The 15126-nt window shown below is 41.1% G+C and overlaps 1 protein-coding gene and 1 long non-coding RNA gene across 5 annotated transcripts in view; one reads left to right on the top strand and one right to left on the bottom strand.

Moving 5' to 3' along the window:
* Positions 1-481: 481 nt before the first annotated feature.
* Positions 482-1685, bottom strand: LOC122294798. Its single transcript, XR_006237738.1, has 2 exons — positions 979-1685; positions 482-876 (listed from the first exon to the last, which is right to left on the bottom strand). It is a non-coding gene; the product is annotated as an uncharacterized LOC122294798 (long non-coding RNA).
* A 456-nt stretch (positions 1686-2141) lies between these two features.
* Positions 2142-15126, top strand: part of LOC122294292 (rho GTPase-activating protein 7-like) — a 77429-nt gene continuing 64444 nt past the window's right edge. For 2 of the 4 annotated variants that reach the window (XM_043102904.1, XM_043102905.1), the window contains exon 1: positions 2143-2648. In XM_043102904.1, coding sequence (XP_042958838.1) covers positions 2619-2648 — 30 coding nt within the window. In that variant the 5' untranslated portion in view covers positions 2143-2618. Of the gene's footprint in view, positions 2649-15126 lie in introns of all 4 variants that reach the window. The other 2 variants (XM_043102906.1, XM_043102907.1) reach the window with 2 other exon arrangements.

Consider the following 15126-nt stretch of genomic DNA (forward strand, 5'->3'; position numbering starts at 1 on the left):
TTTTGTTTTCCCACCAACCAATCAAAAATAGCCACGTAGGCATCTGACCAAATTTAGAGTTGGACCTGCATACATATGAGCCTCCTCTCATTCTTTGTCTCCCTCTCCCTTCGAATCTACAAACGTTGGCCCGAAACATTTCTTTCCCTCTCCCTCTGAATCGATGAATGGACGCCCCAAAAAGAGATTAGATTCCAAACACGATCTAGCTGAATTGACTAACGAACGCCCTAAACAGAAAAACAAAAACAGATCCCACCCCTCCCTCTGAAGCTCAAACCCCTCCCCGCTACTCGGTAAAATTTTATCCCAATAAAGATCAAAATCGCACTCCTCAAAGAATCAAAACCTCACATCCAGACGATAGGTTTTTGAGAAAAATTTGAACTTTAGAATAAAACTCTGCACAACAAAATGCATAATTGTTCTTCCCCAAAACTACCAAAATAGAGAATAAAAAATATAGCATGTAGTACATGTATGTCGAAGAGATGAAGGATACTTAACTATATTATTTAAAATAAACGGAAACAAAATATTTATTACACAGCAAGGGAAGAAATGGAGTTGGATGTGGACGTTGCAAGGGAGGAAACAGCAAGTTGTACACGGAATGTGGACGCTGCAATTACAGTAGGTGCGACGGCGGTACCTTGAGGCTTGGATGGAAAAAACAAAGATCTGCAGATGGAGATGAGAGTGCTCTGAATCTACAGATGAAGGGACTAGTTTTTTCATGAGAGAAATATCTCAAGCATATACAGAGAATACAAAAAGATGGGCTACGGGATTCCAGTCGAAGAAGTGCATCGCAGAAGAGATAGGCTATGGGGCTGGAAGAGAAAAGAGGGGTTTACCTGGTTCACGCCGGTCGGGCTGCAAATCCCACAAAAATAGCCATCCATTCATCTTAAGCCACGTAAGAAAAAACACTAAGAAAAATACACTTCACCATATAGAATCAATTTGTATGCTAACCCGTTTCTCATTTGCCTTCTTGCCTTCTCTTCCTCGCTGCTATCTGTGCACTGCCCTCAGTCCGATGCCGATGCCTACTCAACCATCTCAGTTCGATGCCGACTGGAATTTTACCCTCTGCACTGTATTTGCATCCTCTGCCCTCTTGCCTAGATTGAAAATATCTTCTACGGCATTATGCTTCTGACCAAAAAAGTGAAACAAAACAAAGCACATATTCACAACCAACAAAAGTAATTAAACTACAGAATTATCATCACCACCAATACATTCCTGCAACTAAAGTAAAGTATCTAGACAATAAAATTCTATAACAGCAGCCATTACTCCCTAACCTCAGCACAGTCGTTATTTTAATTTTATTTATTAAAATCACCAATCTTAATCGTAGACTCCTCCTGAATATTCTCATGTACTACTAAACATTGTGGGAATGTTTAGAAAGAAAAACCATTGACCCCACATGTCCATAAAATAGAAAGAAATTTTTTTTTTGGATCTCGAGTAATTGGTTTTCGGCTGCCAAAAGTAAGCCAGATGAACAACTATTGACCGACCGGCCTTGTAAAACACAAATTGGAGAAATCGCGAAGAGAGATGGGTCGCGAAGAGAGATGGGTTGAACGAAGTTCTGATTTTGAAATTGCGAAGAGAGATGGGTTGAACGAAGTTCTAATTTCTGAAGCCCCAAATCCATTTCTGATGTAGTGCTGGTCCAGGATAAGTGTGGTGGAAGTCTTAGGTATTGGTATGTGATTGGCAGGCTGTTATTTGACTAAACCAGCCCAATCGATCCTAAGGAATTCTCTTACCTGGATCCAATCCCATTGTAATTTCTATAAGCTCCTGATGTGTTTATTTTTCGCTTGTGGGTGTAAAAAAGAAAATAACACCTGACCGGTTTAAAGGTTTTTTCTTGAACATATAGTCATTTTTACTTACTATTTTATATATTTTATTAATATAATTAATTTTAAATTAATAATTGATTATAAATTAAAAAGATTAATATAATTAATTATTTCAATAGAGTGTATAAAAGGACGTAAAAATAATTATTCATACATTACTCATTTTCTTTATCTGTTTAATTGGGATTTGATTTGGACTGGAGCTTGACTACAGACAACTCAGTCTCTTCCGTGGCACTCTTTCCCTGTCAACCATTGTATGCATTCAGCATCCGGGGCAAAAGCCAAAAAGTAGGCGAAAAGCAGAAGCGGACAGAGAGATATATAAAACTAGTATTAATCGGCTACAACTGCTCTTTCCCTCCTCCACCTAATAACCCCACTCGCTAAATTATTGCAAGATAAATGACACAAAAATTCTAGAAAAAATTGCCTGGAAGATTGTTACTTTTACTGTAAGAGTGTGTGTGATTCGGTTGGTGCATTTACTTTACGTTTCTCCGATCAAAGTCCGAGTCTTGGGAGCTCTTTTAACTCGCTCTGCGTGTCAGATCCCGCCGGTTAGTTTCCGCACCATTCGACGCCCCCGATCTGGGTGTTACATTCGTGCTTGACGCAATGGGGGGGCTCTCGACGGTTCTTTTTGTGGAAATGGTGACGATTTCGGCCGTGATTTTGATTGGGTTGAGCACCATTTCGATGTCGTATGTGCGGAACTAATTGGTGCAAATGTCGACTCTTTCTACAGCTTCAAACAAGGTATGGATCCCCTTGTTTTGATTAGTTACCGGTCTGAAGTTATGGTAATCAGAAATTTATAGTAGTCGGTCCACTTTCCTCATAGTGCATTTACTTGAATCGACCTTCTTCTGTGACTGTGAGAAAAGAAGAAACTAAAGTAATCCAAGTACGAATGTTGTGCTAAGAAAGGAAAAAGGTTCGAATCTTCTGACTAGTATTAGATGAATTTCGTTTTGGTCATTTATTGTGGACAGCCGAACAGAATTCAATTACTTTTACTTTGTTCGATTTTCTTACACTGTTTACTTGATATTTTTGTGGACAAGCATTGCTATAGGTTCTTATTTATTTATTTATTTTTGAAGTAAAACCGTTGCCATTCATATAGAACCAGTAACAACAAAGTCAATATCAAACAATAATCAAGCATAACCTGAATAAATTCTGGACATTGATGCCACCACTAAATAGTATCATCCACACTACGAACATGCCTTGCAAGTACATAAGCTGCTTCATTTCCTTGGCGCCCAACATGAGCTACTTCATATACTGCATATCTCGATAGGAGACGTTTAATCTCAAATATCAGATTCCCTTGCCTTGAAAAGTTTGGCTCATGTGAACCAATGGCCTCAATAATTGTCCATGAATCCCCTTCTAGTAATAAACTTGAGAAACCCAAATTAGATATAATTTGAAGACCCCATGAGGCAGCCAAAGCTTCAATATCATCTACTGCATACAACCCAATTTCCTTCCTACTCAAAGCAAATAGAACATCACCTTTTTCATCCTTCAAAATAGCCCCAATACCAGCACAGTCAAGAGATTGAAACAGAGCACCATCAAAGTTAAGCTTTACCATACCTGGAGTAGGAGGCTTCCAAGACAGGACAATCTCTTTCCATAGCACCAACTGAGATTGTTTAACAGTAATATAACTCTCAACATATGCTAAACAATCATCAACAACTTCTTGCAACACGCAAGAAGAATCCTGAAATAACTTTAAATTTCTATACTTCCAAACTCCCCAAGAAATAGATATAAATATTGGAACTAAAGTCACATCAAATTGCATTAATTCCCAAACCATCTCCATAACAAGCATCAGACTTCAAACAAGATAAAACCGGTGGACAGCGAACAGACAGTACCTTTTGTACATCTGGACAGCCACAAAAAACATGATAGCAATCCTCATCAACCAATTGACAAAGAGGACAACCTGCAGTTGACTGAACATTGCGCTTCATTAAATTCATTTTAGTAGGAAGATTATCCTTACAAGCTCGCCATCCAAAATTTTTAACCTTATTTGGTAAATTCATATTCCAAAATTGACACCAAAATTAGGAAGTGCCATGTGAATGAGAACTTCCAGTCTCCATCTTAACTCGCAAAGCGGCAACCCCCACGTCTCTTAGCACATCCCGTCGCTGCCTCACCACGCTGGTCCTCTCCTTCCGGCGCCGGTAGCAATTCTGGCTGCAAATATAAAGGCAAGGTGGTGCCAATTTGTGTTATCTTGTTAGCGACGGTTTCCACGGTTGTTTTTTAGTTCTGGGGTGCAACTCTCTTCATGGGGCTCTTTAAAATGTTAGTCATTGATTCTAAGCAGTTCACGCTCGTGAAGGAGGGGGCCAGCTTGGTTATTACAGAGAGAACTTGGAAGGTGATGGCTACGGTTACATTGGAACCTGCCTCAGTACAATGGCTGGCTAAGGCCATGGATTCATGCTCAAAGTTTGAAACAAATGACTTCTACACCACAATCAGGGAAGGTAACCGAAACTTCATTGCTCAGCGATGCATGAATGAAAGAGGCCGATATTTGGCGGTGGTGGAGTATAGTGGTGGTGGGAGGAGGAGTTTTATTTTCATACCAGAGGAAGAGGATGATGGGTGGAGGAGAATGGGGGAGGCGTTACGGGAGTCCCTCGTTGTCAACAGAAAAAGTTCCAGCAATGGAGGCGTAAAGAGGATGCATACGGACGCTCAGCCACAGCCTCGTTCCTACCTGGAAGCACTGATGGTGGTGCAACCCCTTGAACTTTGGTCTGAAATCAAAGACAAGCAAGGACACAACGGTCTGAATACGGGACAAAATTCTGACACTGAGAGACATCTAGCAAGCTGTCAAGGTAGTGGTTGCAGAAACGAAGGTGGCGTGATAGAAGGGGAGACGTTGAGGCTCCTTTTGGAAAGGAAGACTCAGCTGATTGATTTACAGGCTAAAGTAGACCACCTAATAAAGAAAGAAAAGGAACAAATTGGGTATGGGCTTTTAACGGGCCCGACTAAGGAATTTTTGCCCTTAGCAAAGCCCAACTCCTATGTGGGCAAACCAGATCATCCTAGGCCTTTGTTAGGCTAGCCCCAGCCCAGCCATAACACCCGGCCCAACGGGTAGGCTCCCAAGTGGAGAATCCGAAGTGAGTTGTCGACCCGTCCACTGAAGGAAATATCAGTTACACTGATACCGACAGTGAACCAAACCCAGGGAGAACAGAGAACGCCGGCACCGATAGTGGACCAGATCTTGCCGTCGCGGGATGCCGGACAAGAGGACAACATGCAGTTTTTGTCTTTTCTCCCTGAGCGTCACGCACAGAATGAAACGATAGGGGATGTGGAGTTCCGATCTCCCCAGATGGAGGCTCCCATGGCTTCGGGTGAGCTCCCTGACACACAGAACACGCCGAATATGGGTTGGGAATCAATGCATCCCCAGGTGGAAGTCCCCTTAGGTTCGGGTGAACATCTGGATGGTTTTTCAGAAGGTGACATCGACGTAAACGTGGAAATGGGGGAGGACTGAGTGGAAGGGATCTCGGAAAATCCTACATATACCAGCATGGTCCCGGATACTCAATTGGTTGCTGCTCAAGTGGATAACAACGTGGGCATCATTTTTGAATGGGGAGGAAATAATTTTTTGGGGGAGGATTTTGAGGATGGTGACAGGAACCTTACCCTTTGAATTGCTTATTACCCAGAGATTTTGAGATGTCGGAGTGGGTCCTCAAAAAGGTAGAGGATATACAACATGTTGTGGGAATGAAGTGTGTGGGTTACGAAGAACAATTCATGGCACTTCTCACGGCAATAGAGGCTGGTCATGTGCCGAAAAAAAATGGATCCAAGAAACAACGTGAGCTAAAGAGACTTGACTGGTCTTTGAACGAGGGGAGCTCAAGCCGTGATAGAAGCAAAGGGAAGGGTAATGCTGATTTTTTATGAAGCCAAAAATTTTATTATGGAGCGTTCGGGGGCTGAACGATATCAACAAATGGCTCCGCATAAAAAATTTAATTCGAGAGTGGAGGGTGGATGTTGTTTGTTTACAAGAAACTAAATTAAAATTGGTGAGCAGAAAATTAGTGAGAAGTGTATGGAATTGTCCATATGTAGATTGGATTTATTTAGCGTCGAATGGGGCCTTAGGTGGTATTCTTGTAATGTGGGATAAGAGGGTGATGGAGAAAATGGAAGAGTTTGTAGGGGAATATTCAGTGGCAGTATCCTTCAAGATGGCGGAAGACAATTTTTCATGGGCATTTGCAGGAATTTATGGGCCCAATGCTGACAACATCAGAAAACACTTATGGGAGGAACTTGCTGGAATTTGGAGCTGGTGGGACCTTCCATGGTGCATAGGTGGAGACTTTAACATCACAGGATTCCCTAGCGAGAGATCAGGAGATAGTCGCTTAACCCCAACCATGATTGAGTTCTCAGATTGCATTTTTGATCTGAATTTGGTGGACCTCCCACTTGTAGGTGGCCCTTTCACCTGGTCCAACAACCAAACGTACTCTCGGCTAGATAGATTCCTAATTTCGCCGGAATGGGAGTGTCACTATCTAGAGGTATCTCAAAAGAGATTACCACGTATTTGCTCAGATCATTTCCCCATTTTACTGGATGGAGGTGGTATTCAAGGTGGTCAAGTTTGAAAACATGTGGCTTAAAAGTGAAGGCTTTGTGGACAAGGTAAGACTCTGGTGGTCTTCTTATCAGTTTCATGGCACTCCCTCTTTTATTCTTGCAGGAAAATTAAAAGCTTTAAAGAACGATTTAAAGCTTTGGAATGCTCAAAGTTTTGGAGATGTGAGAGAACAAAAGCAAACCATGATCGAGGAAATACAGAATCTTGATAGAATCACTGAAGACAGAGTCCTCACCCCAGAAGAGTTATCACGTAAGACAAGTCTGGTTTCAGAACTAGAGAGGACATTATCCTTAGAAGAGATCTCATGGCGTCAGAAGTCAAGAGCCATTTGGTTAAAAGAAGGGGATAGAAGTACGAAATTTTTCCATAGCGTGGCTAATTCACATAGAAGAAATAATACCATTGAGATGCTGAAAATCAATGGTAGAGACTGCACAGAGGCTCTAGCTATCAAGGAACATGTGGTGAATTCTTTTGAAAATCTTTTTTCAGAATGAGAAGGATGGAGGCCAACAATGGATGGGCTTGACTTTGATTCTATTGAACCACAACTAGCTTCATGGTTAGAAAGAGCTTTTGAAGACGATGAGGTGTAGGAAGTGGTTAGGAAAATGGGGAAAGATAAAGCGCTAGGACCGGATGGCTTTTCGATGGGATTCTTTCAAATGTGTTGGGAGGTTGTGAAAGGGGACATCATGAATGTGTTTCAAGAATTTTTCCATGCTGGAAAATTTCAGAAAAGCCTTAATACTACTTTTATCGCTCTTATTCCGAAGAAAACTAGGGCCTCAGAAGTGAAGGACTTTAGGCCCATTAGCCTTATCAACGGGATCTACAAAATTCTGGCCAAGGTGTTGGCGAACAGACTAGGGAAGGCTTTAGGAAAAATTATTTCTAAGCCTCAAAATGCTTTTGTAAGGAGTTGTCAAATTCTGGATTCCGTGTTAATAGCCAATGAATGCCTGGATAGTAGACTAAAATCTGGTATTGCTGGGATCATTTGTAAACTAGACATGGAAAAAGCTTATGACCATGTAAACTGGAACTTTCTCCTATATCTATTGCAGAGATGTGGCTTTGGGGAGAAATGACGCAAGTGGATAAGGTGGTGTATCTCAACGACAAAATTTTCAGTCCTTATTAATGGCAGCCCGGAAGGTTTTTTCAACAGCTCTCGAGGTTTAAGACAGGGAGATCCTTTGTCCTCACTCCTCTTTGTTATCCGAAGGCCCTGAGTCGGATGTTGACGGCTTTGGTCACAAACGGCTTTATGACAGGTTTCTCAGTGGGTGACTTGAATAGGGGCCTTATTTCTATCTCTCACTTGCTTTTTGCAGATGACACACTAATTTTCTGTGAAGCAGACAAAGAACAACTTAGGGCATTGAAGGCCCTTCTCCTATGTTTTGAAGCAGCGTCGGGCTTGAGGGTGAACTTCGATAAATCAGAGTTAGTGCCAGTCAGAAGAATCAATAATAGTCAGTAGTTGGCTAGCATTTTGGGTTGTAAGGTAGCTTCTCTCCCCATGACCTATTTGGGGCTACCGTTGGGGGCTACTTCCCGATCATTACCAATCTGTGACTCAGTTATCGAGAAAGTGGAAAAAAGACTGGCAGGGTGGAAGAGACTGTACTTGTCAAAAGGAGGTCGTGTGACTATTATCAAAATTACTCTTTCTAATCTACCTACTTATTTCTTGTCTTTATTTCCAATCCCAACCTCTGTGGCTTCACGCATTGAAAAACTCTACCGGGATTTCTTATGGAGCGGAATGGGGAATGAATTTAAGTTCCACCTAGTCAAGTGGGACAAGGTGTGCAGACCACTCTCATCAGGCGGATTGGGGATAAAGAACTTGAAGATGTTTAATCGAGCACTTCTTGGTAAATGACTTTGGAGATATAATATGGAACCAGAAGCATTATGGAAACTAGTCGTCGACTGCAGACATGGGAGCACATGGGGGGGTTGGTGTACTAGAGAGGGGAATGCCCCTTACGGGGTAGGGATCTGGAAACACATCAGACGAGGATGGGGAGCTTTTGCTCACCTAACTAGATTCTTGGTGGGGGAGGGGACCGGTATAAAATTTTGGAAGGACATTTGGTGTGGGGAGATGGCTTTAAAAGATGCGTTTCCTACCGTGTTCCGTGTGGCATGTGATCCAGAAGCTTCGGTGTCGGATTTTTTGGTTCGTTCAGGAGATCAAGCCCAATGGAATGTCACCTTCAGTAGAGCAGCTCAAGATTGGGAAATAGACAGCTTTGAGGCTTTTTTCAGCCTATTATACTCCACGAAGCTTATTGACTTGCGAGAAGATAAATTGTGGTGGACACCTGCGGGTAAGGGGAACTTCTCGGTTCGCTCTTTCTATAAATCCCTTGTAACCACACCAAATAGTCAGTTCCCTTGGAAAAATTTGTGGAGGAATAAGGCCCCACCTAAAGCACTCTTTTTCGTTTGGTCAATGGCTCTGGGCAAGATTCTGACGACAGATAATCTGCGAAAGCGCCGGGTAATTATTGCAGACTGGTGTTGTATGTGTAAGAAAGCTGGAGAGACCGTTGATCATCTGTTGTTACATTGTGAGACAGCTAGAGCCTTGTGGTGTGAAGTGTTTAACAGAATCGGTTTAAATTGGGTGATGCCTGCTACAGTGACTGAGTTATTGGCCAGTTGGGGGATGCCGGGTGGACTACCACAGATCAAAGCTGTGTGGAAAATGGTTCCAATCTGTGTTATGTGGTGCATATGGCGAGAGCGGAATGAGCGGACTTTCGAAGACAAAGAGCGCACTCTAGTGGAGCTTCGCTCTCTTTTTTTCACCTCTCTTGTCCTTTGGGCCATTGCTGTAAATTTTAATGGCCAAAATATGCACGATTTCCTTATGTCTTCTTTAGCAACTTAGATAGGTTTTATCTCTTGTATAACTTCTTGTTTTACTTGGGCTATGCCTATTCATATTAATACTATCGTTTACCTATATAAAAAAAATAAAAATGAGAACTTCCAGCCCCAACAATAGAGTCAAACAAATTCAAGGCTAGATGATACCCAGACTTTACAGAATATACACCATTCTTTGTGCCACTCCACACAAATTTATCTTCACACTCTCTTGAAAATATGGGAAGATGAATAATTGCATTCGCAACAATAGGAGGAAAAACTGCTTGTATTAAATCCATATTCCAAGTTCTTTGACCCAAATTCATAGGCAACTTCACCTTAGAATCATCTTGTAAAACATAAGTAGGAGGTAACATCCTAGGTAACCAGAAAATTGGTACCGATTTATCATGAAGGATTCTGACTCTATCTCCATTCCCTATCCTCCAAATGCACCCATTCTGCAAAAGAGACTTAGCAGCACAAATACTAAGCCATACATGAGAGGACTTCCTATTTACAAGAGATTGAAGAAAATCTGTGGTAGGAAAATACTTAGCTTTAAAAACTCAATAAAGTAAAGAATGAGTATGTTTATGGTATGTTTATGGTACGTGTGTTCTACAAGTCCCTAACACAAACGCATCACTCTCAGTTTCCATGGAAAAGACTGTGGAAACACAAGGCGCCCCTCAAAGTTGCCTTCTTTGTGTGGTCAGCTACCCTGGGGAAGATCTTCACAACGGACAATCTGAGAAAACGAAGGGTGATCATTGTAGATTGGTGTTGTATGTGCAGAAACGGGGGAGAATCTGTGGATCATCTTCTACTACACTGCGAGGTAGCTAGAGGGTTGTGGAACAAGGTTTTTAGTAGACTAGACTTGGGTTGGGTTATGCCGGAGACCGTAGTGGCAACACTAGCTTGCTGGACTGACCTAAGGGGTAACAACCAGATTAAGGCTTTATGGAAGATGATTCCGATTTGCATCCTGTGGTGCGTATGGCAGGAGCGCAATGCACGGACGTTCGAGGACAAAGAGAGATCGATGAAGGAGTTGAAAGCTTTCTTTTTTAGAGCTCTTTGTACTTGGGCCATCGCCGTTAATTTTAATGGCCAAGATTTTCGTGATTTCCTTATTTCTTTCGTTCCTATGTAGTTAGGACATTCTTTGTACTGAACAAGGCTTTTGCCTATTCTTTTATTAATATACTTCTTACTTTTCTAAAAAAAAAAAAAGAAAGAAAAAAAACTTAGAAGAACACATTTTTTTCCAGCTAATCCAATGCATCTCGCGTTCAATCTGTCTTTGTCCACACTAGAATTTTGCAAACAACCCTTCTAAGTCCTTACAAAATGATTTAGGTAACAAGAAACAACTCATAGTATAGGCTGGCAATGCTTGTACAACTGCTTTAATTAAAACTTCACGCCTAGCCAGCGATAACAACCGTTCCTTCCAACCTGTAGCTTCTGTCAGACTCTTTCAATTCTTTAAAAGTAGCACATTTAAGAGAATCTTGTGTTTCTTATTTATAGATATAGTCAAATTGAATTTTAGAAGTACTTGGTCATTGAGAAAGTCATATCTTATAAGCAAAAAATTGAGTTAAATAAAATGATTCGCATGCATGCAAATTAAGATAGAGAAATGATATTTACAGTCCTAGAGTGGGCAAGTTTGTGCACTCCCTTTTGAAAAAATTGGTTAAATCTGGGATCCACATGAAAACATTATTTTTTTAATGGTGGAACCAATTTTTTTTTCAAAAGGAGTGCACAAGGCTTGCATATTCTATGACGGCATTTACCATTACTCATTAAGATATCCCATTAGGAGAAGCTTTGATAGTGAGAATTTTCCCCACATGCTAATCAACCTATTAGGATCCCAAATTTTATACTTTTTTTTCCTCTCAATATTGGTAGAATCTGTAGAGCTTGATTACACCTTGTATTCTTCCTACAACAACATACATATATTTTTTTTTTATAATTAAGAAAGACAGTTTTATTAATACGAATGAAATGGGCGATGCCAATGTACACAATAAGTATACAAAAGAAACACCTAAATACGTTCTAAGAAGAAATAAACCACAACAAAAAATATGAGTAGAAGCTCCATTAATCACTAAAGCAGAAAACCAGAGCAATAATGTGTGCACAAAAAAGTTCTGAAAGTTCCTCCAAAGTGCGCTCCTAATCATTGAAACACCGCTCATTGCTTTCCATCTAGATACACCACATAAGACACGAAGGAACCATCTTTCAAACCGCATCCACTTGAGAGCAACCATGAAGCCCTTTCCAACACACAAGAAGATTTACCACTCTCAAAGGCATCACCCAAGTCAAACTGGTTCTACAAAAAATTCCATACCACAATGCCCTTGCCACCTCACAATGCAAAAGTAAATGATCCACAGATTCTCCATGCTTCTTACACATGAAACACCAGTCCATAACATAAGACCGTGCTTCCTCAAATTGTCCATAGTCAAAATTTTCCCAAGAGAGGCAGTCCATATGAAAAAAGCAACTTTGGAAGGCATGTGAGACCTCCAAATACACTTCCAAGGAAAAGTGGCACTATTCTGAAATGTCAACAACTTATAATACGATTGAACTGTGAACTTTTTGCTCCCCTTGGACCTCCACAGCATCCTATCCCCATCATTACCACCAAGCCTCAAAGAGTATAAAAAACTGAAAAAAGCTGAAACTTCATCAATTTCCCAATCCCGTACAGCTCTGGTAAAACAAACATCCCACTGAAAAGAGCCATTAGAATGAACTAACATATCTGAAATAGAAGCATACCTATAAAAAACCAGATGAAAGATGACTAGAAACACCCTATTGCGGGCTTGATCACCATACCAAATATCAAACCAAAAACGGATCCTAGATCCCTTTCCAATTGTATAATTAACATGGCTTACAAAAGTTTCCCATCCCTTTCTAATGAACTTCCATAGACCCACACCATATGCCCCCTTACCTCATTAGAACACCAACACCCCCCCTCCCCCACAAACACTTCCATATTTATGGCCAATAACCTCCCTCCAAAGCGACTCTCCTTCCACTTGATATCTCCATAACCATTTCCCAAGAAAAGCTATTAAAGATCCTCAAATTACGAACCCCCAAATCTCCATTAAAAATTGGAGAACAAACTTTATTCCAACTAACCAGATGGAACTTCTCAAGAAAGCATAAAATAACTTCTCAATCCGGTTGGCCACCCCTGTAGGCAATGGAAATAAATATAGAAAATAAGTGAGAAGATTGGAAAGAGTACTCTTGATTAAAGTAATTATGCCCCACCCCCATTGGAACCATCTCAGACTTTCCAAGATTCACCTTAAGGCCATAAATGACTTAAGAACATAAAGTGCACTGCGCTGCCATTAAAGCTAAAATCCTCCATGGCTGAAAGAATACTAACTTCTCCCGATCTCTCACTCGGGAAGTGAGTAATGTTGAAATTCTTACACCACACACATCCCAAAGATAATACGATCCTGCCAATTCCTCCCCCAAAAGTCTCTTTTCCCTATCCGAATTTGGCCCATAACGGCCCTCATAGGCCACGCTCACCCATCCTCAACATTTTTAAAAGAACAAGCTACAAAAAAATTCCTTCACCGACTCCACCACTTGTGTCCCACATCAAGAGGACATGTAACTTTGTTTCTTGTAAACACACTATATAAACCTTCCAATTATGCAATAATGACTTGATACGAAGACGCTTGTTTGGATCATTAAGCCGCCTAACATTCTAGGAGAGGATCTTAGGCTTCATAAGAAAAATGAGACCCCCTCCCTTTCAATCTGTCCCACCATCCACTCCCCTCCTTATTGTCATATTTAATGGAGCATTTTAATCTTCTTAATTCCATTTCTTTCTTTGAAACCGATTTCAAGGCCAAGGAACGTCCATACTTGATAGCAATTAGAAGAGCCTTGAATTTCTCTTCAAAACCATCATAAGAGATCCCAACACGGGCTTGAATCTCATCAACCTTTTTTAGAACCCAATCCAAAACAATGCTGGATGAAGTTGGACTAGGAGGAAGTGTGCATAAAGGTCAACCTCATTACCATTAGAACAACCCCCATCATGTAGGACCATTTGCAAATTCGAAGCATCCAAGAGCCTTAAGGGAGGACGGCCTTATGCACGACTCTAGATTTTAACAACTCATGTGGGAAGGCCCCTTTATCCTTCCCTGGTTACTGAAGGGCTTCAATAGGAAACAAGGCCGGATCAACCATCGGAAATGACTCCACAAAACTGAAACCCTTGACAAATGGGACTAGAGACAAAACTGAGTTACCTTCCTTCCCAACCACCGCCATCCATAAGTGATCACGCAACAAAAACTCCCCCTCACTTTCCGATGACATTTGCTGGATGTCGGCGATGGAGTTTGTGCCAGCCCAGTCGACGACCAAGCCCATGGATGAGCCCATGGATGAGGCAATAAGTCAGCCTTCTGCTTGCCCAATAAGCCATCCTCTAAACCCATTGAGCCTATGGATGGGGCCAGGCCCAATTCCACCTAGTGTAACATGGATCAACCTTCTCCTTCATGTCCAATAAATCTCTCTGTATGGCCAATAATGAAAACCTGTCTTTATCCACTGTCAAGCCTCCCTTGAAAAACTAACCATTGTCCTTGGAGAGATGAAAGGATTGCAAGTCTAGCTTCACAACCTCCCCCGCCTATCAACCCATGAACATTTTGACAACCCTTTGAACTACTACGGGCCACCAAATTCAGTGGCAGATTCTTGAAGACCCTCCATAAAAGAGCCCTTGTTTCCTGAAAAGTGTAGCCAAGAGGCAAAGTCCTCTTATTTGCTCTGTTATCCACACCCGAAACAGAGGAAGGGGTAGCAACGTCCCTAAGCATTGCTACAAACCTCCTCCATCCCTCACCCTTTGATCCTTCCAGGACAGTTGAAACCACGCCTCACCTTTTTCCTGTACTTATACAACGTCAAAAAATGGCCATGCTTGTTATGGCATTGCTAGGCTAGCAAAGCCCGATGCCCTTGTCTTTGAATCTTGTAAAACTCTGAAGAACCAGTTGGTGGATTGCAAGCACCCACCACTTTGGCCAACCAGTCCACAACAGATACATCAACAGTGATGAACTTGGTGACCTTGTGACTTCTCTCTGTAATTTGTCACCACTGACCATTTATGTGTTGAAAATAAAAAATCTTTGAGTCGATTAATAGCTTCCGACTCGAGCCCATCGCAAGAGAAATAACTAGAACCAAAAATACCCAACATGGAAGATACGAAAAAAATAAGAAACATAGATGAATGCACGCTATCATTAACAAAACCCATGCATGGGGGCAGGGAGGCCCTGACCACATACCAAGTTTTATTTTATAGGAATTTATCTTCTATAAAACCTTGTACACCACCTATAAAAAATAAAACCTTGTACAACTCTTTTTATATTATTTATTATTTAATACAATTTTATACAATTTTTAATTAAAAACTTTTATGAGCTTTGAAAATTTCTTCTTTCTTTAAGATTTATTTTAATTTTTGTCGTTATTCCATTATTTTGTTTTTTATTTTTGAATTTTACTTCAAGTGCTACAAAAAAACTT

This window comes from Carya illinoinensis, chromosome 14 (genome assembly GCF_018687715.1).
Source record: "Carya illinoinensis cultivar Pawnee chromosome 14, C.illinoinensisPawnee_v1, whole genome shotgun sequence".
NCBI lineage: Eukaryota > Viridiplantae > Streptophyta > Magnoliopsida > Fagales > Juglandaceae > Carya > Carya illinoinensis.